Source organism: Sinohyriopsis cumingii, chromosome 7 (genome assembly GCF_028554795.1).
Source record: "Sinohyriopsis cumingii isolate HCF-2022 chromosome 7, ASM2855479v2, whole genome shotgun sequence".
Lineage (NCBI taxonomy): Eukaryota > Metazoa > Mollusca > Bivalvia > Unionida > Unionidae > Sinohyriopsis > Sinohyriopsis cumingii.
The window spans coordinates 43,178,414-43,201,580 of NC_142967.1; the positions used below are offsets into that span (position 1 = coordinate 43,178,414).

The 23,167-nt window shown below is 35.8% G+C and overlaps 1 protein-coding gene across 1 annotated transcript; it reads right to left on the reverse strand.

Annotated features, from left to right (window-relative positions):
- Positions 1–949: 949 nt before the first annotated feature.
- Positions 950–21,220, reverse strand: LOC149795113 (THO complex subunit 3-like). Its single transcript, XM_089964818.1, has 6 exons — positions 21,033–21,220; positions 19,702–19,858; positions 14,361–14,565; positions 9,256–9,417; positions 4,631–4,731; positions 950–2,055 (listed from the first exon to the last, which is right to left on the reverse strand). Exons 1-6 carry the CDS (start codon positions 21,207–21,209, stop codon positions 1,895–1,897), a joined length of 963 nt encoding a protein of 320 aa, XP_089820944.1. The 5' UTR covers positions 21,210–21,220; the 3' UTR covers positions 950–1,894.
- Between the last annotated feature and the right edge of the window lie 1,947 nt (positions 21,221–23,167).

Here is a 23,167-nt window from a genome sequence, read left to right on the forward strand (position 1 = left end):
TTCATAAGTCCCATACAACACACTGAAGGGCACATTAGGTCTATTCTAGATCCCTGCCTTCATTAGTCCTGTACAACACACTGAAGGGCATATCAGGTCTATTCTAGTTCCCTACCTTTGTTAGTCCCGTACAACACACTGAATGGCACATCAGGTCTATTCTAGTTCCCTGCCTTCATTAGTCCTGTACAACACACTGAAGGGCAAATCAGGTCTATTCTAGAACCCTACCTTCATTAGTCCCTTAAAACACATTGAAGGGCACATCTGGTCTATTCGAGATCCCTGCCTTCATTAGTCCCATACAACACAATGAAGGGCCCATCAGGTCTATTCTAGATCCCTGCCTTCATTAGTCCCATACAACACACTGAAGGGCACATTAGGTCTATTCTAGATCCCTGCCTTCATTAGTCCCATACAACACACTGAAGGGCACATTAGGTCTATTCTAGATCACTGCCTTCATTTTCCCATACAAAAACATGGACATGCACATCAGGTCTATTCTAGATCGTTGACTTCTTTAGTCCCGTACAATATGTGGAAGGCCGCATCATGTCTATGCTACATCCCTGAGCATAAAATGGGTCACAAGAAACAAGAAATGGACCTAAATACATAACAAAGCTTAAGCCAATACAGCAAGATGGCAGTCACAGCAACCTTCCTTTGACAAGCATTTAGTATTTGTCAAAAATTCATACAAATATGGCAATACACACTCATACAAAAATGGCAATACACACTCATACAAATATGGCAATACACACTCATACAAAAATGGCAATACACATTCATACAAAAATGTTAATGAGCATCATATATCTACAGTTAAGAGGTTAAAAACTGACCTGAATAAACACTACAAATTCGGCATAAATCAAAAGATGTGATGACAATGTTTTTCCTTTTCATACATGCAAGGTAGAAAAAAAACAAAGATTAGTTTCATTAAAATTTTTAATTATGAGCCAGATTAATACATATCTACAAATGAACAATGTGAATAAAAATAAAATAGTACTTCCCAATGTATCTTTTGACAATATAAAATTTAAGGACCTTGACTACACCATCACTACAGTAGGAACGATGTGGGCTATAAACAATATTCGGCCAATTACAAGCATTTCAGATGCTCAGACCAACTCATCATTTGCAAACTGTATTTCTCCCATTTTTTCACAAAGTGAATCTAATTAAGAAATGTCAGCTTTTAAAATACTAACCCATCATGATATTACTTTCTAAAAATTATGGGTGGAGAGAAAATGGACTTAAACATTATCAATAACTGCTCTTCATTCAAACTCAAACCTTACATACAAGTCAGAACAATTTTGAACCAATGATCTTCTGCATGAGATATAATACAAAAAGAACAAGAACTCTGTTAAAGGATGACTCTGAAAAGACAAAGCTTTAACAGGCCATATCAGCATGCAATATGCAAGCCAGAGACCAAATAACAATTATGCGTAAGGCTTGCAGAGCTATGCTGGTTGCAAGTGTGAATTAATTTAGAATTACAGCATGTTGATGAAGCATCATAATAAGATGTCACAAGTAAAATCATAATATATTGCTGCCTTCTTGTTGAACAGTTTAACAAACACATCTCAATGACAGATATTTTCATGGCATCCTAAAGTATATCACAACAGTGCCAGTAAATTATCATATATCAAACTGGAAAAATGCTACCAGTATCTGTGAATTAAAACATGTAGTTTGGAGTATCAAAAGTTTTTCCACACAGGAATGTCCAAGGTTCTCCTTTATGATCCCAACTGCAGCCATCTTGTACTTGTAATGCATTCAGCAGCAGAAAACTTTCTGTCTTGTATATGACAAGCAGAAAACTCAAAATCGCCATACACAATAACAAGGGTCAAAAATCATTGGGGAATCCAAACACTTTAACTGTCCCACTGTCTCTATCACGATCCCTCTCTGGCTTGTCGTCACATGCATAGGCCAGTAGGTGGCGCTTTGGATGCCAGGCCACAGTAAAAGTAGGAGCTTCACAAGGAACTTCTATGATCTTTTCACCTGTAATGTGAAAACTTACGGATGAGAGGCAAGAATGGTTAATGATGAAAGACAAGAATGGAACATCCTACAATAGTCTGGTTTTGGGCAATTTACAGCACAACAACAGTTTGTTCAGGTTATATCTCACCGAGCAGAGCTGCCAACCCTCCAGACTCGTATTTATTAAAAAGAAGGATACAAATTAGAGACCTTTAAAAATAATTAGTGAAAAATACCTTGACACTAGCTCTGTCCACTTTGATGGTCAGTACTGTATTATGAAAATCCCAAAATAAAAGTAAAACATTATTTACAATATATACATACGCAAACATGTCTGCAGTCCCAGTCACTGATACACACAAGTTTCACTTGTTCTTATGGCTATTTGCTGTGGCTGACTTGAATTTCCTCAAATGGTCTATGCTAAATTTGTTGTCAGAAGAGTTTGCTACAGGACAAACTGTACCAATTTGATGTAGTTCTACTAATATTGCAACTAGCAGCATGGGACCATTATCGGCACCACTGCTGATATGCCCAACACTTAAAGCGATAAAGGTTCTTTTATTCCTAATTTAAATTGATTGATTTTTGGAGGGATTGGGGGAGGGTGTGTGCATGCAGCATGAATCCATGAATTGCTATCAAGAGTTTTAAAAATCAGGCCAAAATTGTGATGGTTGGCAGCTCTGTGCAGAGGAAGAAAGTGACACACCATCGTAACCGATGCAGGCTGATCTGATGGTTGGAAATGAGCTTGCATCCTTTTGGATCTGAGTCCAATACCTTAAACACTGAGATGTTACTCACTTCTACTACAGAGACACAAAACAAACTTGAAGGACAGAAACTAATTTTCAGAGAATCACACTGGCTAAGTGATTAAGGCACTTGATTCATCACCTGAAGGATGCTGGTTTTATCTCCACCATCTGATCAGCCTAGACTGGTTATAGTGATGTGTACGTGGGGTACGGCACTTTATTTGCCTCTGCACAATACAACTTTCAAAGTGTTACTGTGCTGTAAAACACCAACAAAGCACTAAAAAATAATTCAAAACATTATTGTTGTTGCACATTTCAGGAAACATGAAAGAACACATCACATGGAAACTTAGATTTCTTTCAACAGCACTATATTACCGTTGTCATAAAATAACTCTTCCTTACTGAAAGCATTCTTATAACAGGTACATTACAACTTTTAAATCTTTTGTATGTAAACAAGTCTGTTAACCTCTGACTAGTACAATTGCATGTGCACCCATAGGTCATGAGTTTGATAAATATACATGACAAAGGACAATAGCAAAGAGGCGGGCTTATTGAGGAAATGAAATGTCACTAAATGTAAAAGGAAGGGTGCTAGTGGCAGAAACTCTTTATTTCTATCTATGTACGCACAGTGGTCCCCTTCATGAACAGCCCCTGCACCGACCAGTGGCCCCCTATATTTTACAGCCAGACAGCATATTAGTGCAAAAACGTAAATATACCCCTCACAAGAGGCCACATTTTATTATTAATGTGTCCAGAATCAATATTTAATTCATATGGTAAGGTAAGTAATCCGATTATCTTTCCCGATATCTGTTTCTGGATGAGAGGTTTTCGTTACTCAAAGAAGTGTTGGTTAAAGTACATGTACTACCAAGGTTAGTATTATTAACATCAATGTTTTGAGGAAATGGGGCCAGCAATGTGTTTTGATAAAGTTTTGGGCTTCAAATACCAGTTAATTTTTTTAATGATTATGACTGGAGGTAATTGTCAAGATCATAATAAGGTTAGATAGGCTAAATATAGATTTTGTGGAATAACACACACACACAGAGAAATTAATACTGAACAAAACAGGATACCAGACAAAGACCATGAAATCATGTGATAGTACATGTACCACATCCCTGATAAGCACTGGATTTCGTTTACACTATGAAAGTTTCGTTTGCATAATTAAATTGCAATACTGTACAATTAACAACATAGGAATAAACTGTTATAAAATAAAACTTTAACATGTCATCACCTAAATGGTGAAATAATACTCCAGAAGCAAAAGTAAAAGTTATTTGACTTGACGACGATGGGGAGAGTTCACTTGCTGACAAGTTTAATGTTGGGAAGACTCAAATAAACCACATCATAACAGACAATGAGAATATTCTGTAGTGGCGTGAAAATGGAGTAAATGGAAAGAGAATTATTTTAAATTTGAAACAATGTATGTACCAAGATTTAAATAACGTTTTTGAATGGTTTTGCAATGCACATGCCAACAATACCCAATTCACATTTCACGCTGAAGCATAAAAACTATATATTATGTTACCTTGAAATAAGTTTGTTTTTAAGACAAAGAAGAACACTGCAACAATTCATGCCACTTTTAAGTGAAGATATTAACTGCTTTAAGTTATATGTAGATTTCTTCCTATATACATATACATAAATATACATCTCAAATATATAATCCCCCTCTGGAAAGGCCACCCATCTTTTACATCCACTTTCTCCATGCAGAAGGGGTGGTCATATAAGAAGTAGACAACTGTAGCTGGAGCACTAAAATTAGACCTAAATCTAACCTGTTTCAACATTTGCTACATCGATCACCAAGTCTTCCGAGGCAGAGGCCAAAAGTTTTCCATCATGGCTAAAACTCAACGTTCTAACTGGCCACTCTAATCTGAATCAAAACAAAAACAAAATAAATAAAATTACAAATATTTTGAAAAAAAAAGGTTTCTCAAAGGGGCTGATGCTATACTGGCTAAAAAGAAATAGCGTGAATTCACACTTCATTAATTATTTTCATACTTTTCAATGCTTTTGTGTATTAAAACCAGTTCCGATATTCATGAGAAACATTTAAAAAAACTACCAACCTTGGTAACACAAACATTTTCTTATCTGAGTTAAAATATTCACAAAAGAGTACATTTTTTATTAAATAAAATTTGTCTGAAAAAAATACTTGATAATATTAAGTGTTCTGAAATAAACACCACTACGTCTTGAATCCAGCAATCCTGGAATGACAAAATTTCATCTTTCCCATCTATATACCTTAGGGACAAGGAAAAACAATTCTTACACATTACATTCCCTTACCACTGCTAGGTGGCTGCTCTTCAACAGGTTCTTTTTAATATGGTTACAAATAGGTGTGAGTGGGTTTAATAGTAATATGGCGGGGGAGGGGAATTTTCACATCAAAGAATTATAATTTACCAAAAAATGTACATTCCCTTCTAATACATTCCCTTATCAAATAATGTTTGAGGTGCATGCAAGAGAAGGAGGAAAATGCATCAGCATACAAACTCTGCCACTGGCATCCTTCAAGGGAAGAATGGCTAAATGTCCTATACAAAATATAAACTGCTCTTTAATATGAAGACAATACAACTGAAGGTCATGTAATACATAACAACAAAGCACTGCAAAATTCATGAGACATAGAATCCTGTGAAAATTCTGAATATACAGAGCATATTACCCACTTAAACCATGATGCCAGGGCATATTACCCACTTAAACCATGATGCCAGGGCATATTACCCACTTAAACCATGATGCCAGGGCATATTACCCACTTAAGCCAGGATGCCAGGGCATATTACCCACTTAAACCATGATGCCAGGGCATATTACCCACTTAAGCTATGATGCCAGGGCATATTACCCACTTAAGCTATGATGCCAGGGCATATTACCCACTTAAACCATGATGCCAGGGCATATTACCCACTTAAACCATGATGCCAGGGCATATTACCCACTTAAACCATGATGCCAGGGCATATTACCCACTTAAGCCAGGATGCCAGGGCATATTACCCACTTAAACCATGATGCCAGGGCATATTACCCACTTAAACCATGATGCCAGGGCATATTACCCACTTAAGCCAGGATGCCAGGGCATATTATCCACTTAAACCATGATGCCAGGGCATATTACCCACTTAAACCATTATGCCAGGGCATATTACCCACTTAAGCCATGACACCTGGGCATATTACCCACTTAAGCTATGATGCCAGGGCATATTACCCACTTAAGCCATGACACCAGGGCATATTACCCACTTAAGCCATGATGCCAGGGTATATTACGCACCTAAGCCATGACACCAGGGCATATTACCCACTTAAGATATGACGCCAGGGCATATTACCCACTTAAGCCATGACACCAGGGCATATTACCCACTTAAGCCATGACACCAGGGCATATTACCCACATAGGGGGCACTCACCAGTTATCATGTACTTTTGAGAAAGTGTCGTATGTAAGGTGAAGTTGTTCGCATTTAAAACATGCACAATGGAGAGAATGTTGGCATACCTCTATGCTGTATTAATGTAATGTGGATGATATTTCTTTGGATATTGTACGTTTGGAAATTGTACATGATTTAAGCACACTGCTAACTAAAATGACTGCTCCCTTGTGCTAAAAAATCAGCCTGAATTAGTCTAAAGTACACTATCCATAGCAGCTATTAAAATAGGGAAAATGAATTTTGCCAGACTAGACAATACCAGCTTCTGAATGTGCAATGAATGAATTACCAAATATAAATGTAAAAAACGTTATCGGCTCTTTTTTATACAATTTACCTCTGAAGTTCAGAAAGTGAAAATGACCAAGTAGAGCTAGCACTTTTTTGAATGGTGCACATCTGGAGTAAGGCCAAGCTGTATACTCTATAATCCATATTAGACCCGTCAATCATACATCAAAATAAAGGGAATTAAAGGTTCTTTGAATTATACCTAAGACATACAAGGTCTTTTTTAATTAGCCAGTATAACCAGTGAGGAAAGCTGGGGAAATTCTTTATCTTTAAAATTCTAACCCTATGCAAAATACAAAACTGTAGTGTGCCACCTTAAGCTTTGATGCCAGGGCATATTACCCACCTAAGCCATGATGCCAGGGTATATTACCCACTTAAGCTATGATGCAGGGCATATTACCCATTCAAGCCACAATGCCAGGGCATATTACCCACATAAGCCACAATGCCAGGGCATATATATTACCCACTTAAGATATATTGCCAAGGCATATTACCCACTTAAGCCAGGATGCCAGGGCATACTATCCACTTAAGCCAAGATGCCAGGGCATATTACCTACTTAAGACACAATGCCAGTTTTGTAAGACTTCTGCCATAGCAGCCGTATTGGACATCAGATCAGCATCAATTTTTTTAGGCCCACCTAATTATCATAAGAAAAATCTTTTAGTGAAAATCCCCATGTTGATATGACCATCTATTCAGAAGAAGTATTAATAACAATATTTTCAGGATGACTGCTTTGGTGCCATAATGAATGTCATATTGCAAAATTTTCATTGGACTAACTAGAAAAATTAAGAAGATTTACAAGTGAAAAACTCATTTTAATATGACTTTCTGTTCAGAAGTACTGAGAAAAAAATTCTTGATGTTTTTTCTGATGGCCATATTGGAGTCAGATTAGCACCATTTCATTTCAAACCAACCTGAGGTTATAAAAGTGTTTTAGTGAAAACCTGAAGTTGATAAGACCGTCCTTTCAGGAGCTATTGCAAAGACAAGTTTTTTCAAAATGGCCACCGCTGTGTGGCAGCCATACTGGATGTCCATACGGAAACATTTTTACTTAAGACCAACTAAACATCAAAAAAAGTCTTCAGGTGGAAGCTTCTTGTCCATATCACTCTCAATTCAGGAAGAACTGAGATAACATAATTTTTAAGTTGGTTGCTGTAACAGCCATTTTAGACAATATATCACACCACTATTATTTAGGACCAACTAGACATCTTAAGTCTTTCAGTTAAAACCCCATGTAGATATGACCATCCATTCAGCAAATGTAGTGAAAACAAGATTTTCAAGATGGCCACTGTGACAGCCATACTGAGGGTGTCTGAGCAGGAGCGAGGACCAATTCGACTTGATGAATACATGGGTGTAAAGTTTCCCCTCGAAGTTATATAAGACAAGTCGTAATAACAAACTTGCACTAACTGATGCACAGACATCAGATTATGGATCTCAGACAAAAGGTCATACCATAAGCTCTTATAGTCTACAACAGCAGACCAGAAATAAAGGTCAATGTCATAATAGTGCAGCCTGAAATGAACACTGCCCATACATGGATAGGAGTTAAGTTTCTTCCCCATACCCTTGCCACTTGGAATTCCTTACCATACACTGTTGTAGAAGCTCCTAGCATGATATCAAGCTGGGGCTATCAAAACCAACCTTCTAGGCTGTAAACCAGCTACAAGTAAGACCTAATAACTCCAAAAGCTATGCTGGTTGAAGTACACTTACTCCTCTGTCACCACAGTAGCCGGACAGGTCTGGGATGAAGGTATGAAAATGTAAAAATGGCAAAACTTTCCTAACTTCTTCCTTTACTATTTCTACCTTGTTCAGTCTTCTTTTTCCCATCACGAAAAGTCAAGTGTGTATATATAATTATATATATAGATGGACATATATATATGATATCCAACTGGCTATAGTTTCATTAAAATATTTTCAGTGGCTAAAATGTTATACTCTGAACAAGGATACAAGTCATAGAGTTACATTTTCCTTTGCAGTGACCTTGACCTTGAGGCAGGGAGCATATCTATGGTATGTGACACACCTAACGATATTTACTTCAGAAACATTCATGAAAATCACTCCAATTGTTGTAACGTTATGGGCCGGACATGCAAATATTAACAGACAGGCAGACAGATATAAACCCTTGTAACATAATGTTCCTCATTGAAGACAGGTGTACAAAATATTCAAGCATAAAAAATGCTTCTTTATCTCCCCAAAAGCATCCAAAAACTAAGAATACCCGACTTACTACAAGTCAAATCGATTCGGAGCTAACATCACTGCCAACAATATAGATGTGGTTTTGACTAAAGTGTGTTGAAATATGTAAATAAACTTTTAATTTAAACTGATTGCACAAGTTTTTGCAATTATCATAATTGGGTTGTCTAAAGGTCTGACTCTATGGTGGTCTCTGAGGTCAAGGTCACTGCAAAACCTAGATAATTGCATCAAACTTGGACAAGCAACCACTTACTCTTTATTGTGTTATAGCTAAGTATCAAACCCAAGACTACAATAATGGGAAGCAAAACTGTCACCACAGCATATTTAAGCATCAGGAAATGCTGAATAGATTTACCTTGACAGTGTTCTCACACAAACCAGTTCTCCCAGATCCCACACACTGACCAAGGCATCTGCACTTCCAGTGGCAAAATATATCCCTTTGGGGTCAAACTCAATGCATATACAGTTGGCTGGGTGAGCATTTAAGACATGTTGTAGCTTTAATTCAGGGTAACTGAAATACAAAGATGCACACTGATATAACATTGTATTTTTACAGTTAAGTCGGCACTTATACATAATGGACGGATCATCATCTTTCCCATCAACAAAGACAGAAGTTCTATTCTTGGACATGCAAGCATGCAAATTTCTAAATATACGTGCAAGAACCCAAATCAACTAAATGTGCACAAATCATGTATGACAATAGCAAATTCTACCTTTAATACTTATGTTCAGTAAATAATCAAATTAATGTAAATCAATCCGTCCCCATATAGATTAATACTTGCCTCAATATAGAAAATTAATCACAATGAGTATCAAGTAGAGTTAGGGAACATGAATAAGTTATGTGGTTATCCTTGGATCAACCTCCTATGTATGCCTGACTGGTACATACAGCAATCATTGCATTTGACTTCCTGTCAAGTAATGTAACATAAACAAGTCTCAATTTAAAAAAACCACACATGACCATGAGAGACAACAAATTCAGTTCCCTTTTACACAGGTAATAAAATGTATGTTTCTGGAAGGAAAATTACATTTTGTATTTAAGCCTTTATCATCAACCCAGCATTTCAAATAGCATGGAGACAAAGAAGCAACAACCTCTTCCAACCTGAGCAAATCAAACTCAGATTCCTCCTTCCTCATGAAGTTTGATGACGGTAAATGGTAAATGCAAGGACAAAAAAGTACATAAAAATGAAAGTACACCCCTGAAAGACTCTAACCCTTCCAAAGCCCTCCAGAAATTGAAGAAAACCAGATCAATCTTTCAGAAATTCAAATTTAGCTAAATTATATACATGTAATGTTTTATCTACCCATGCATCATGTGTCAAATACGCAAACCTTTCCAATTTGATGCATGAAAATTTGTTGCTGGTACGTAAATTGACACACCTCAATGTTGTTTCTCTGATTAAGACAAAACAAAGGTTTGGTCTAACTACTTTAATGGCTAGGTCACACCTCTCCCGGAGAAAACACGTGCACACCAATTTCTTACATTAATGTTATCATAAGACACAGGGTAATAACTGAGTGTAGAGCCTGGAGTTGACCTTATGTGACCTGTAACTGTCAGATCATTTGTAGAAACAGGTTGTTAGAACCATATTTTACCACACCGAAGAAAGAGTCAGAAAATAAACATGGTTTTGAAGTGATTCTCACGAGAAACTATTATTTTATGCACACCCATGTCATTCATGCAATGAAACAATTTCCGTTTACTCAATTATATGCCTTGAGTTGTTCCAAGATACCATCAGAGTACAACTGAAAATGGCGTCAAAGGCAAAAAGAAATTAAAATAGATCTAAAACAAATGAAATTATCTTTCGGACCCCCGTTTACGAATGACCAATGACAACAGTAATGTTACCAAACCAGTGGAGCCATCATCATCCAAAGATGAGATATTGGTTACTCATAAGATAAAACATAATTCTGTGCAGCAATGGTTGAAAACATACAGCTGGCTACATTTTCAAAAAGATGTCAACTCGATTCTAGGTCAAGAACAGGATCTTAACCGCCTTTAGGAATAGGCATGGGATTGAGAAACAGTGAAATCTGATGCTTATCAAGATTGACGGGGAAGACAGACGTACCTTCAATTTTGAGGAAGCCTGGAAGAAATGGAAGAAAACAGAAGAGAGAAGAATCTGTGAACTTAAAAACATGAAATGATTTGTTAAATTGTGAACAGTTTACTGAGTCAGGGTTACATTCAGAAGACTTCCTCATTGAAAACATGGCATGATGTGTGGGATAAGCTCTTCTCTGCCTGCTAGTCAGATTAATATATTCTAGTCATTACTACCTAGTGTAATGTTTTCTTGTATAAAAATATTCAGTAAACATGCCTTGGCTTTAGTTATGTTATATATTTAATATTTTTGTCATGTATTTAAAACAGTATAATTATTTTTAAAAACTACTGAAGACTGATCATTGGCTTGACTCACAGGTTTGGATTTTGACTCACTGTTTTTTGCCTTGATGGGTCAAATGATTTACATAAAGCCATTTGTAGATAAAACACTGTACATACACAATGCATACATAATACATACATACATACATACATACATACATACATAAATACATACATACATACATTACATACATACATATATAGACACATACATACATACATACATATATAGACACATACATACATACATACATACATACATACATTACATACATACATACATACATATATAGACACACACACACATACATACATTACATACATACATATATAGACACATACATACATACATACATACATACATACATACATACATATATACAATACATACATACATACATACATACAGGGGCCCCGAGTGGCCGAGTGGTCTAAAGCGCTCACCGTTACGGATCACTGCCATCTCACCTCTGTTTGTGTGGGTTCGAGTCCAAGGCTCGGCTAGCATAGGCACGTGGGAAAGCCTGCCAGTAGCTTCTCGTGGGTCGGTGGTTTTTCCCTGGGTTTTCCAGGGTTCTTCCTCCACCAGTTATACTGGCCACCATGTATAGCCTATCTTGTGCTGAAAAATGGCGTTAAACCCTAGAACAACAACATACATACATACATACATACATACATTCATACATACATACATACAAACATAGACACATACATACATACATACCTACATACTGATTCACATATATAAAAATGCATGTACATTTATGATGTTTTACCTTTTGCTGAATCCCCACATTCTTAAGAAAATCCTAACTACTTTTGAAAGAGGATTTCCCTCTGCACCCTAAACTGTTGAGGTAAAAAAAAAATCTTAAGAAATTTATGAGTATAATGTTAAATTTAACATTACTTTTACTGAAAAATAATGATGTGCTTTTCCCTTTCCTTTTGAAAGTGAGAGCCTCCAAAATGTATGTCACAGACTGCCAAATACAGGCTGGGTATTCTTGAGTAACAAAAGTTAAAAGTCCAAGAGTCCTTATTCTATCTTTTTGAAAGTGGGGACTACTGAGTTTGTGATAGGGACTGTCTGAAATAGGCTAGTGGCTCCTGAGTTCCATGAGTAAAGACTCAGGACTCCTCATCCTGAAACTCAGTTGAGATACCTGACTAGAGTAAAACCTTGCTTGATAAAATTCTTTAGATTTTTGCATAAAAGTTACAGAAAATTTAAATGTTACAATTCTTTAAAAAAGTAGCTTTTCATTTTGGAGTATGCACTGTATGGCGTATATAAATGGCTGGAGCGTCAAAGTGTATTATTTTAAGAAGTACAGATCACCATTTTTAATAGGCTATATGGAGAAATAACTCCAATACTGTCAACTATAATGTCTTCATAAACAGAAGAATTTAAACTGTCTCAACAAATGTATCTATGCATAAAATAGGATGCTGGCATACTGTGATTTGAATTATTTTTGTCATTTCGTTAAGAAATTTACATTTTCAACTGTACTTAAAATTATGGTTTGCTCAAGGAGTTCTATTGTTTCTACAGAAGAATCGATGCTCTCTGCATCTTTACTTAATGACTGATGCAAAAATGAAATCCTCCAAATAAATGGCACCCTGCGAAAAATAGAAACAATTGTCAAAACAAATTAAATTCACAGCAATTTTAATTGTTTTCTGGCTGAACAAAGTTTCATTTGTAGTTTTCTTTATAACAAAATAAGATTTAAGAAAAAATTAATTTGAAAACCTCAGATCTACTTAATGGATTGAGTTAACAGCTTTGGTGTTTTGCAAGACATAACATACACAGATCTACAATTAATTTGTTTAATTTCATGAAAAGTGAAATTCTAACATGACATAAGGCAATTATAAATGTTTATCCTCTCTCCAATCCCTCCCACCCCAAATTATAAGAAGTGTTGTCAGTGTTCCCCTGAAGGGTGCAAAATTGAGAGTCAAAAATCCCCTTGGTGTCAGAACAGGGGTGTCTCTGATGCATAAATGATTGTAAGGGGAAACACTGCATGTGTTTGGACTTTTGAAATCTGTGGCCATTTTAGATTTAATACTCTACAAAAAAGTGTCATGGCAAGATATTACCCTTGAATAATTTGAAAATACTAGCTAAAATGCATGACAATTTTCAGTCTTCATTATTTGATAGATAACTTCATAAAAATAAAAAATGTAAAATCAAGTTCAGAAATAAAATCATGCTTATAAAAATGATTTATTTAAAACTTCTGGAGCTTAAATATATCTACCATGTGATGGGTACTACCATACTGAAGAGGAAAATGTATGAATGACACGAAAGCATCAGAAGACCTCTGAACAATTAAATGCACCAATACACTACAGTGGTCAAGTGCATTACAAGTCAGTTTGTATTCACTGCAATTCTATGTACATTGCAGTGGTTTTATGCATTACAAGTCAGTCTGTATTCACTGCAGGGCTATATACACTACAGTTAAGAATGCTGTTTGAGACTAACCCCACTAAATCTCATTATGTTTGCTTTAAATTCAACTCTGCTCTTTGTGCCCATGAAGACCTAAGTTGGTGACAATTTACGACCCAGATGAAAGTAAAAGATTGGTGTTGTAATCACATCCATCACTGTGAAAACAGGTAATACTTGCTTTATCTGGACCAAATATTAAAAGCATCAGTTCCTATTTTACATTTATCATCAGGAGCATACGACTAGTAAATGTCATTGAGGTAACTGCATACTAAATGTAGCCACTGTAAGCACATATGTCCTGGGCAGTCTGTAATAGTGGTTTAAAATCGTTAATGAGATCATTTTCAACTCAGGTGTTAAGATTATATAAAACATATCTGCGACAGCTATATTTAATATAAAATAAAATACAACATATGATTTAAAATTAATTCGTTTTGTAGACACTGTCAAAAAGATAATCCATGATAAAACACTGCCGACTACATCTTATAACCAGAAACAAGCCTACCTCAGGATGTGGATACTGCCCTGCCCACTTGTCAGGAAAAATAAATCTCCGTCGTTGTTCCAGGAAATCTCATTGACCTCAAATTTGAACTGCTCATCATTCCTGGACCTGTGAGTTCGGGCATCGATGAATGTAATCAGGTCCTCTTTGTTACCCACAGCAATTGTGCTGCCATCTGGGGACCAGCATATATTTATATTTTCTCCTGAAAAATGTGATTTAATATAAAGAAGACTTTTCTTTATAACTTTTTCATTTTATTTAATTTTGTAACAAGTTCTCAATAAATATAATCTATTCTCAATGGCACATGACAAAGTGTTTTCTTCTAGTATTGGAAACCATTGAGGTAAACCAGGAATAAACTGGGACTTTGGTTGGGTGACAACTGATTTCTGCATATGCCAAAGAATCACGGATCAATCTTCGGACCGTACAGGTGCAAAAAAAAAAAATAAGCATAAAACTGCTGCAAAATCCAACCCATCCCCACATTATTATTTAAATATTTTTGGCAAGGCCTAAAAATTCTGCTTCTGATTCACGGGTCTAGGACCAGAAGGACCCTACATTACTTAGGTCTGCATGCATAAGCCAAAGACTGGTCCATTTTCAATACTCAGGTCTGCATGCATAAGCCAAAGACTGGTCCATTTTCAATACTCAGGTCTGCATGCATAAGCCAAAGACTGGTCCATTTTCAATACTCAGGTCTGCATGCATAAGCCAAAGACTGGTCCAACAGCTAAGTCTGTCATGCAAATATTTACTACAGTGCATTAACATAAATGAAAGACAGAAAAATAAAAACAAAATTAATGCAAACTCAAAATTCAGACAACTACTTTGTTGCTTACGAAATATTTTATTAACCATAACTTTTTAACATTTTCAAATCATGTAATCATGCCTTCTCATGTTGGATTTCATTAAATCTTAGTGCTGTAGTTAATTAAAATTTCAAGTCTAAAAGTTTCCAAAATAACAAAAAAAGGATAACTGAATGATTGCCTGACACTAGTACATGATGAATAAAATATAAGCAAAACATAAACAAGCTGCTGTCATCATACTCAACCCATGATCAAACCTTTTTTCCAGTGATTCTAGAAAGTCCAAAACTGTTCATTATCATCATAATTTCCATCCTTTTCAGACCTGTTGTGTTTGAAGCACATAAATTTCCTATGGTTGATTCTTGTTTTCCACCAGATAATATGTACTTAAACGTATTAAATTCATAGCATCTCACACATATGGTAATCCAATACTTCTGATGCTTAGATTTAGCTGTGATTGAAAATAAATATTTGATTGACAAAGATCAAGCTTAAACTTGTGATCAGAATAGTACATGGTTAATCTGCAGATTTCCAGTAACATTTCACAATTCCTGTTTCTTACTATCAATCGACTATTGCCTGAATCAGTGTACTTTCATTAACCTTTACAGATGTTTTAAGGATCAAAAAGCTCATTTTCTGTAGTTTATAGGAACAAAAATAAGAAATATTAAACATCCAATGGGCTAATGCTCCTTACACATTACAGGTCCATGGCTAAAAAAAACCCATCAGTCCCAGACCTTGGGCCATTGTAATTTTCAGGCTTGGATGTACAATTTACAGAGTTTTCTGTTTCTAAAATCAATGAAACTTGCATGTTACACTTCATGACACAAAGATGTATCCTGCTTGCTGGGTATATATTCCAACTTTAATCATTTACTTCTAATCTCCACTATTTCATGAAGTAATCGGTACCACTCCAGCCAACTGTCAGAACCACTCAAATGCTAATTGTTGAACTTTTATGTTGCTAGTGTTACAATGACTTAGACACAAAATCATATGAACTGTCAAAGGAACAAAACAGAATTTTGCATCTTTGTGAATGTGTGTATGTGTTCTTATTTCTGTAAATTTATAGGCACTGGGACACTAATTATTTGAACAAGGAGTCACATGTTTAGCAGACCAAGGAGTCACCTGTTTAGCAGACCAAGGAGTCACATGTTTAGCAGAACTAGAAATCACCTGTTTAGCAGAACAAGGCACATGAAAATGCTATGATGCACCTGCTTTTCAAGGCTGAAAACAACCTATCTAATTCTAATTCTAATAAATGGAAGCATGTGTGATTTGTATGCCAATTTAATGAAGAAATTAATTTTATCTTTTAATTTATTAACACTATGTTCTACGGGAAATGAATCAGTGGTCTGATCCCTCAAGTAAAGGTGGCTTTAGAATTATTCTGTACCATATCAAAGAATAGTCGATTTCAGACCATGTGCAGTGTTAGACTGCATTTTGTGCAGATTTGTTACAATGTTTCATTTCATGCTGAAAGCTCATCTTTGAAGAAAATGGCTTGGAGTTATAAATTCTGTTCACATTCACAATTTGTTCATACATTTATTAAGCTTACTAAATACTCTTGGTGTTATGATGTGGGATGGGGGCAGTTTAATGGTTAAAATCTTTGTTTAATGAGTCGTCACTAATACCCGACCTGTCATCAGTTATTCCAGTAATCATTACAGTCCTAACTAAAACAGCCATATTACTAAACCTTTTGAGGCAAATAATACAAAAAACAAAACAAATACTCATTATACTTTGTAAAAGTAATAAATATTTCAATGATGGATCACCAAAATTGCTAAAAGACAGTAACCTCAAAAATAGGTGATGTGTATTACAATGCAAAGTTCCCTCCACCTACTTTAACAAGATGGTACACCACTCCCTCGATAACTCGCGTCCGGATAACTCGCGATCCCGCTTATAACGAGGTGTCCGTCTTGGCTCCCGATTTTTTCCAGAGAAAATGTATTTAAAATACCTTTAAAATATGCTGAACGTGAAAAAATTACGATAAGAATTGGTAAATTAAACCTTGATACATTGCTCGTTTTATCATCAAAAATGGTGATTAATGCCCGTACAAACAGAATCCATATTTTGAAATTTGCAAGTTCTAAAAAAGAATTAATTTCAGAGATGTCGAAAACACTTAATTACGCGTATTTGGACGCCAATTTTTGATCTGGGACGCAGAAAATCACTGAGGCGGGAGTCCTCCATATGCATGTAATAGGTGCACGGGAAAATTCAAAGATTTGCCAGTCCTGTTTCAGCCACCTGCCTTGTGGGAAAATGCGTTGATCAGTTAGCTGTGCTGATATTTACAATGAATAATTCAGTGACTGAAAGACTCCTTGATGTACATACATGTTGCCATTTTCTAAGAGTACATAAAAAAAGAACATGATGCAATAGCTAGGCGGCTAGTTCAAAGACTTTGACTGGTGGCCAGGTGAGAAAATGTACTGATATTTAGTGATTGAATTCAGAAACAGAAAGACCCAGTTTTAAAATCCTAGCGAGACCTTTGTTTAAAGATATTATATATTATGTAAGTTTTAATGATAAATAGTTGTCAGTATACTGTAAATAAACAGTCTGGTGAAATAGCGATCAATGAAAACTTCTGGTAAATGCTAACAGGTGGCAACAGAGAATGAAATAAACATCAATATATGTCTTCCTGTGTGAAAGTCACATTCTAATCCTTTAATTCCGTTTCTGTGTAAACATTATAATCGCAACATATTCTGTTCATTGAAAACATGAAAACAGTCAATCAACCGTCACATCGAAACCCATGAGTACTTCTTTCAGAACCTAATTACATGCCGGCTTTGTTTTGATCAACAACTTGGGGAAGTGTTTGTTGCATTAAAAAATCGATTACAAGAGACCTGGGGTGCTGGATTAAGGGTCTTGGAGCTGCCTTTGAAGTAAAGCAAAACAGTAACAGAGACAGCAATGATGATAGTGACTTTGAAGGTTTCAGTGAAACTGATGTCATTAATGCCGAGGCTGTTTGGGAGAAATTCATACAGACTCATGGTCCTGAGATGGGCGTTCCTCTTGATGATATGGAGGAGTGAATTTGTGCTGACAATGATTGCCCCACAGCCGAATACATGTCAGATGAAACAATAATTAATTCTATAATGAACAATTTGCAGCAGAAGACGATTCTAACTGGAGTACAACAAGTGTTGAAAGTGATGCAGACGCAGATGTTGCACCACCTCCCCCCTCTGCACAGTAAGCAATCAAATATTTTGATATTGCCATAAGGTGACTGGAGACTCAAAATGTTGACTATGTAAAGCTCATGCAGTTGAGAAATCTGAGAGATTTTGCTCGGCGGCAGAGAAACCAAGGAGTAACACACAAAAAAAATTAACTGATTTTTTTCAAAAAGTGAATTGATATTTGTCAAGCGAGGCACAAACGGCAAGTATTAACAAGTTCTAATTTATGTTGTTTTAAATTTGTAAATATGTTAGTACTGATTAACCCTTGTTTTTGTTTTCCATTTTACTTCTATCACAATCAAATCTATCTATCTATCTATCGTTCGATCAACACTCGAAAAGAGTCAATCTTTTGTATATAAAAAAATGTCTCATTTGGATCAAACAATAAAACTAGAATGTATCCAATTCAACATAAAAATTAGTGACGTAATACACAATGTGTGAAGTGGTACACATGTTAAGCAAACGGAAACCATGTGGAATAATGTTTTCGATGATCGCCTCAATATACTGTAATTTATCCTGAAATTAATGTTGCTCTATGAGGAAATAATAAATAAAGTACACCATTATGAAGAGATATTTATTCACAGTTAATCTCAGCACGATTATAGAGTGAGCATTCAACACTATAATCTGCCTACCCCCTCCCCCATTTTTACTTTATGTAATCGATCACTTTATTGGTTTTGGGCTTATTTTATAGGCCCCTTGCTAACTTGTGCCTCACTTATAGTGCGGTTGATGTTTCTGGACCCCGATGTGCGCGAGTTATCAAGGGAGTGGTGTATGTGACAAAAGCTTATTCACCTTTACAAGCAGTCACCCTATAAAACTCCACAAAGTACTAATCTGCTCTTAAAAATACTAATTTCACTCACTTCATGTTTTATGTATCAATTTTAAGCCAGAATCTTATAGATCAAAGGTAATTCCAGTAAATAATAATTAAACTAAACTTTAATAATTAAAATTGATCTAAAAAGCATGAAAATACTGAAACTGTTTTACGATATTCTTCGAAGAAGAAAAGAAACGAAGAAGTTGAGATTGTACTCAGAATGTAAAGTCTTCCAATGGCCAAAAGCAGATGGAGACGGGGAATGACATAGCTCAAGAAAATGTAAGTCATGTATGCTTTCTCTGCATATTTCAGCAAAATGACAATCACTGGGGAAACTTTTTTCATATCAATAGGCACATTAGCCTCAATTTTATATTTACCTTTTGTGTTGACAGTAGCTACAGCTTTGTTGGCCCTAGCATCCCAGATTCGTATCGTTTTATCTCCACTAGCTGTAACAAGCTGATCGGGATTCTTTGGATGCCAGCATATCTGGTCAACACTGTCACCATGTCCTCGGAAGGTTATGTCCTTAGACTGAAACAATAATAGACAAATATTATTAATATTATTATTACCATTATTAATAACAGGATTTTATTTATTACGGTTAAACATACACATATGTATTGATAATGAATGATTTACTTTGGAGAAAAATAAGTTTTTCTTTTGGCAATAACAGTTCCAGCTGCATTTTATAGCTGAATGCAAGACCTCATGGACAAGTCTGTATGAACAGACCTCGTTAAAAAAAAAACTTATAAAACCCATGCAACATGTACAAGTATCTAAGTTAAAAAAATAAAAATTTTATAAGAAAAAAAACTGAAAGAATAGTTGCTAATGGTCCAGCATGCAACCACTGCAACCTTATTCATATTTTCTCTTGTGTGGATCCCATACAGAACAATAATTTACCAGTGTCTTTCAAGAAATCTTTCATTGTTGTGACATTATTGGCCATCTAGGTCTAAACTATTGTTGAGCAGATGTCAATCAGTGCCTCCTACAGTAAATTTGTTATGGACAATGTACTCTTAGTAAGAAACTAAGCTGGAAGCAAATCAAGGGTAATTAAGATTGATGTTTGAGCCAAATATATGTGCGTAAAAAAAGAAGCAACAGTCAAAATTTCCATGTGTCAATAATGGGTCATTTTTAAATTCCACGTATCAAAACCAGAGGGTATGCATCTATTGAAAACCCTGTAAATGTCTGTGTTAATGTACAACTACATGGATATATTTTAAACAAGGCCAACCAATGGGTGTAATTTGTTTCAACCACACTGAGTGTCATGTTATGCTGTCACAATGAAAGTGCCACATACTGGGCAAATTTTTAACACTTTGCACTACAAGTAATGCTTGACTAAACATTATCTTTTCTTGACCCAGTTAGTAAATATCAGCCATTTTAAAAGTCAGTAGCAACTGATAACTTCTGTCTGGAAGTTTATTATTATAACAACTAAGATAAAGAACACACAACCACCGCTCCAGTGGCCTAATGGTTAGAGCGTCCACCTCGGATGCAGGAGGTCGCAGGTTCGAACCCCGGCCGAATCATATGAAAGACTTATAAAACTGATACTAACATGTACCTTACTTGGCGCTGGAATAAAATATGGACACTCTTACAAAAAAAGAAGCTAATTACTGGGGCAATAATGAGGCCTCGAAAATTCATTACTAAAAGTATGACGTACCAAACGGTCCCTTTCTAGGTAATAAACATTTACAGTTTTATCAAAAGACCCGGAAGCTAGTTTTCTTCCGTCACAACTCCATGCAACTGAATGAACTTTTGCTGAATGGGCTTGAACTTCCCTAATTTTACTATTGCTTTTAAAGAACGTTTGCATGCTGTCTGTGTAAGACGCCATGATAGTAATTTTGATAATTGTAAGTCCTCCAGTACTTCATGGGAGCACCCCACTTTTGTATCCAGCCATATCGATCGCACCTGTAACTGTGCCTCAGGACCTTTTAAGATAATTAGCATCTGCAGAAGTAATGGTACTGCCTGATGCTGTGCTTATTTCAGCGTCAACATACAATTTATTTGTAAGATCTAATGGATTAAAAGTCGTTGTTATTTTATTCGAGCACATGTTTATCATACCTGTCATCGAATCACCGGATTTTGCCACTCGTGATGCAATATTTCCAGCTATAATATCGTCAACGTAATTTGTATTTCTTAAATCTGATGTTGATGATGGAATTGCGGTAGTTGCTATCTTGTTCGATCCCATGTCAAGATTTCGCATCATAGTGTCGCCATATTTTATCACAAAGTTGTCCTTGACAAACGTTAAATTTGTTACAGAATCGTTACTGGTTAAAGTTGTGTTATCAAGCTGAGTATTAAATATTAATATTCCTCCCATATCTATATTTCCATGCATTGTCCCACCAGCTAGTCGCAACTTATTATTATCAACCGCGCTTAGCTGTGCGTAACTTACCGCTTGTGAGTTATTTATATTAGCGGGAGAGGGGTATTCAGCTCAACATACACTATTATTTTGTGCACATGTTGATAGTTCCAGTCATCTTTCCACCAGTTATTGACAACTTACTATTGCTGACCGCACTAAGTTGTTCAAAGCTTACAGCATGCGAGTTATTTGCATTGATTGGTGGATGTTTTGTCTTAAGGTCGAGCACTCGCTGACCTGACATATTTAAATTACTTATCATTGTATCTCCAGATTTTTTGACATAGATTGTTAAGTCTGCGCCAGCCGTGGTGATTGCATTTTCTACTGTTTGATCCTCTGTTGAGCTCGTGATTAACGTACCAAATTTTGTATAATAGCTCATTTTTATTCTTACTGAGAGAAAAAATTTAACTTTGACCGCCTGATAAAATTTAACCTTGACCGCGAGATAACATTTTGTGAATACCTGATATGGAATGAGCATAATCAGCTTTAACAAGGAGCGACTAATCAAACATCAGCATAACTACGACCTATCGGACTGTCATTATATGATAGTAATACGAACACGATTGGGCAAAACTAATTTTCTGATGAAACTATTACTTAAAACCTCTTCAACTACGATCGAGCTTATATCTACACGATATATCCAAAGCAAGATAAATATGATCAATCCAGTGAATACAATGAAAAACTGAAAAATGAACTTGGTGTAGGCGATGATATATTTATCATAAAAACAACCCGAAGATTTAATTCCTGTTGCTGAGCTAGATTCTGACGAGCATAAAATAATTGTATTTTATGACATTCTGTATAGAAATGCAGAGATGAATAATTTAAAAAATCTTATTTTTCACTATCACACAACAGAAAATTTAATGCAGTCTATTTGGCACAGGAGTTTTATAACGTGGATCGATTTATCAGGCGAAATACAGGTTGCTTCATTCTGTTTGCTGGACTAGACAATATCGACATACAGCATATAGCCCGAGAACAGTGCGGGGTTATCAAAAGACAAATTACGCTACTGGTAATGGCAGACACAACTTTTTTTGTTTGATGAGTTAGCAAATGATCGAAATCGTATGTTCAGATATGAAATACACAGGTGTTTGGACTGTGAAAATTAAGCTAACAGTAAACATCTGAAAATTAGTATCACGGCCACGATCTGAAATTAGTCTAACAAAAATATATAAAACGAAAAATGGTTTCGAAACGAATACAGATTCTAAAGAAATGTATTTCACCAAGGACCACGTTCAAGAGGAAGGTTAAGCAGGAACGTTGAGGTCTACAGAAAACTGTAGAAGAAACTGCTAGACTTTTTAAGCCAGTGACTGAAGATGTACTTGGACACATGGCAGACTTCATCGGATAGTGCAAAC

What these genes read in the sequence shown, in the direction of transcription:
- LOC149795113 (XM_089964818.1), bottom strand. Translation starts at nt 21,209, where the DNA reads ATGGCGTCTTACACAGACAGCATGCAAACGTTCTTTAAAAGCAATAGT. An exon ending in ACCTAGAAAGGGACCGTTTG is followed by an intron (nt 19,859 to 21,032) that starts GTACGTCATACT and finishes TTATTGTTTCAG; the next exon opens with TCTAAGGACATAACCTTCCG. An exon ending in TGTAGCAAATGTTGAAACAG is followed by an intron (nt 2,056 to 4,630) that starts GTTAGATTTAGG and finishes TTCACATTACAG; the next exon opens with GTGAAAAGATCATAGAAGTT.